General features: G+C 66.2%; 1 protein-coding gene across 1 annotated transcript in view; it reads left to right on the top strand.

Annotated features, from left to right (window-relative positions):
- Positions 1-3,574, top strand: part of ADAMTS13 (ADAM metallopeptidase with thrombospondin type 1 motif, 13) — a 24,959-nt gene that overhangs the window by 8,894 nt on the left and 12,491 nt on the right. Inside the window, 5 exon segments of the mRNA XM_014544224.1 lie at positions 290-438; positions 767-889; positions 1,404-1,482; positions 2,421-2,602; positions 3,461-3,572. Coding sequence (XP_014399710.1) covers positions 290-438; positions 767-889; positions 1,404-1,482; positions 2,421-2,602; positions 3,461-3,572 — 645 coding nt within the window.

Here is a 3,574-nt window from a genome sequence, read left to right as displayed (position 1 = left end):
GGCTCGGCCCTGGGAGGGGTCTCCTGCGAGTCCTGGCTCCCAGCGGTGTGCTCCCTGCTCGGCTGCTGGGAGGACAATGAGGTGAGGGGGGGGCGCCGGGTGTGCCCTCGGCTCCTGGCTCAGCCGCACGTGTTGCCTCCTGGTTGCGAGGCCGCCTCGGGAGGAACATTGACTCTGGCCCACGAGCAGCGGGTGAAGCGAGGGCACCTGGAGCCTGCTTCCCGGGTCGCCGCCCTCCCTGCCCCCACCCCGCCCCTGCGTCAGCATTCCTGTCCCTCTGCCTCCCCAGGCGACGCTCTGTGCAGACACATGTGCCGGGCCGTCGGTGAGAGCTTCATCATGCGGCGTGGGGACAGCTTCCGGGACGGCACCCGCTGTGTGCCAAGCGGCCCGCGGGAGGACGGGACCCTCAGCCTGTGCGTGTCGGGCAGCTGCAGGGTAGGCGTGTGCAGGCAGCGGGCGCCTCTCCGTCCCCTGTGGCCCCCAGGCCTGTCCCAGCAAAGCCGAACACGGCCTCCCGGGCGAGGCCAGTGGGGGCGGGTCCCCGAAGCAGCAGCCGCCTCGCGGGATGAGAGGGGATCGGGCCGACCTTGGGGGCAGCAGGGTTGAGAGCTGCGCTGTGATCTGGGGCGGCCATTTAAGCTTGTCTCCGGAAGGGGCCTCAGATGCCCTGTACGCGGCCCGTTTGTCATGTGACTCTGAGAGCCAGCGGGGCTGCCCCCCCAGTGACACGCAGCCCGGCGCCCCTGCCATCCCCTTTGCGCAGACGTTCGGCTGTGACGGCAGGATGGACTCCCAGCAGGTGCCGGACGAGTGCCAGGTGTGTGGAGGGGACAACAGCACGTGCAGCCCCCCAGGCGGGGCAGGCAGGGTGGGGACCCTCACGTTGGCTCCGCCCTGGAGCCTCCACCGCCCACTCTGCCAGATGTTGGGAACCTGCTGTGGTTTGCAAAGCCATTGCTTAGAGCAGCGGTTCTCAACCTGTGGGTCGCGACCCCTTTGGTGGTCGAACGACCCTTTCACAGGGGTCGCCTAAGACCATCCTGCATCTCAGATATTTACATGACGATTGATAACAGTAGCAACATGACAGTTATGAAGTAGCAACGAAAATAATTGTATGGTTGGGTCACAACATGAGGAGCTGTATTTAAAGGGCCAGAAGGTTGAGAACCACTGGCTTAGCGGGTCAGTGGAGGACTTGATCCCGCCTCCCTCCAGCAGGTCCCATCCCACCCCCGCCCCCCCCAGGGCGGCTCCCCCACAGGTGGCCCTCCACCAGCCTGATTGCCCGCCAAGGCGCCCGCACAGTGGGGCTGGCGCTGTTGAGCCTGTTCTTGGTGCCGAAACCTGCCCCTCGCCTGCGGTGGGGCGGGGTCTCAGCCCTCTGCTCCCTCCTAGAGTACGTCACGTTCCTGACACTGACTCCCAACCTGACCAGGGTGCACATCGCCAACCACAGGCCTCTCTTCACACACCTGGGTGAGTTGGCGGAGGGCTCACCAGAGTTCGCCAAACCTCGAAGGTGGAGGGCACGGTCCCCAAGATGCCCGCACTGCTGACGCCAACGTTGAGGTCAGGGTTCCCCAAACCACCGCCAGATTGGACAGCTCACTAGGACCCCCAGACTCAGCTGTTAGGGTCACGGTGGAAACGGGGAAGGACAGAATAAACCAGCCAGGAGGAGATGCCCAAGGCAGAGTCGGGGCTCTGGGCCAGCGTCCAGCGTGATGGGCATGGAGTATTGCCCACCCAGGGAGCTCACCCAGGCTCCCTGCCCATTTCTACTGGGGCTTCTATGTAGGCCTGATCGGTTATTGACTGATTGATCAATTGAGCGCTCACATGAATGGTGTCAGTCTCCAGGCTGACTCATGCCCTGTGACCTAAGGCCCCGAAACCACGTGTTTGGTCTTTCTGGTTGGCCAGGCCCCTCCTTAAAGACTCCCCCCGGCTGACTAGGCCCCCTCCCTGTCGTTGGGCAAGGCCAACTTCTTTACTCCCCGGTCTCCCTGGGGCTGTGTGTCCAGGGTAGCCCACACCTGACCTTTGAACCCAGAGTGGGGGCCTATCAGGGTCCTTGAGCTCCTGAACTGGCCCGTAGAGCTCGCGTGGGTGTGCGTGGTGGGGAGCAGGCCCCGGTGCTCCCCGGGTTCTGGGGGAGGCGCGGAGTTGCCGCTGCGAGGAAGCCTGGGGCAGCCCCTGTGTGCACTTCGAGGGGTGCCTGCAGAGGGGTGGGGGACCCGTTCCTGGGGCTGGGGACCTGGAGGAGGGCGGTCACAGGTGTGGCCACGGAGACGACAACCTGTTGGCTGATTCCTTAAACCAGGGCCTCCTCTGTGAAAGGGTGGTGCCCCCTCCTAGGTGGCGGGGGGCGGGGGGGGCGGCTCTGCTGTGCTGACAGGCCTCGCTCCCCCCAGCGGTGAGGATCCGCGGGCGCTACGTGGTTGCTGGGAATTTCAGCATCTCCCCCAGCACCAGCCACCCCTCCCTCCTGGAGGACAGCCGCATCGAGTACAGAGTGACCCTCACCGAGGACCGGCTGCCCCGCCTGGAGGAGATCTCCATCCCGGGCCCCACCCAGGAAGACTTGGAGATCCAGGTGACCAGCCGCTCAGTCGCGCGCTCGCACGGAGCCCCTGGTGCTGAGTGGGTGGCCGGAGAGCCCGGCAGGCCCAGGGGCTGCCCCCGGAGGGCGGCGGGGCTGGGCCTGGAGGAGCTGGTGCCCAGGCCAGCCAGCGGGCAGTGTCTCCAGAGAACCTGCGAGCACAGGAGGAGTGGTTAGGGGGCTGAAGGAAGGGGACCCCCCAGGCAAGAAGGCTAGAGGACGGGGCAGACCTCGAGGGGCTTCCTGGCCATGGGCGGAGTCTGGGCTTCCTCTTGGGTGTCCAGGGGCTGAGGGGCCCTGCAGTTGGAGTTGGGAGGGGCCTGTGTCAGGCCTGGCTTAGGGGGGTGGAGGACCGAGACAGTCGGGGAGGCCGGTCTGGCCAATGCTGAGGTCAGAGGCCTCAGTCTCCTCCCCTGTGGAATGGGGTCGCAGTCCTGCCTCCTGGGGTCGCAGCATGCTTAAGGAGTGACCACCCCTTCCGGCCGCCCCCTCGGGTCTCATCTCTCCTGATCTCACCCCGGGCATGTGCTGGGCTCCCCTCTGTCTGAGTCCCTGCCTCCCGCCTCTGCTCCATGCCCCACCCCTGCTCCACCTAGAGCCTGTGACACCTTTCAGGCTGCCATCCTGCCCCCACCAGGCCCTGGAGGGTTATCTGTCACCACCCACCCCACCCCACCTCGAGCTCCTGGAGGCTGTGACAGGGTCCCACTGGCCGTGCTGTCCCCAGAACCTGGGTGCGGCCACCTCAGTGGTTGCTTGCTGACTGAAAGAATGTGGGGCCTCCAGGAGGTGGCGGTGGCAGTGACCCCCAGGGAGCCCCTGGGTGAGGCCCCGTGCGCCCGTGTCCTGCAGGTGTACAGGCGCTATGGCGAGGAGTATGGCAACGCCACCCGCCCGCACGTCACCTTCACCTACTTCCAGCCTAAGCTGCGGGCCTGGGCGTGGGCTGCCACGCGGGGGGCCTGC

The sequence above is a fragment of the Myotis brandtii genome, unplaced genomic scaffold (genome assembly GCF_000412655.1).
Source record: "Myotis brandtii unplaced genomic scaffold, ASM41265v1 scaffold357, whole genome shotgun sequence".
Classification (NCBI taxonomy): domain Eukaryota; kingdom Metazoa; phylum Chordata; class Mammalia; order Chiroptera; family Vespertilionidae; genus Myotis; species Myotis brandtii.
The sequence above is the reverse complement of the archived record's forward strand: the minus strand, read 5'-3'. Positions and strand labels throughout refer to the sequence as shown.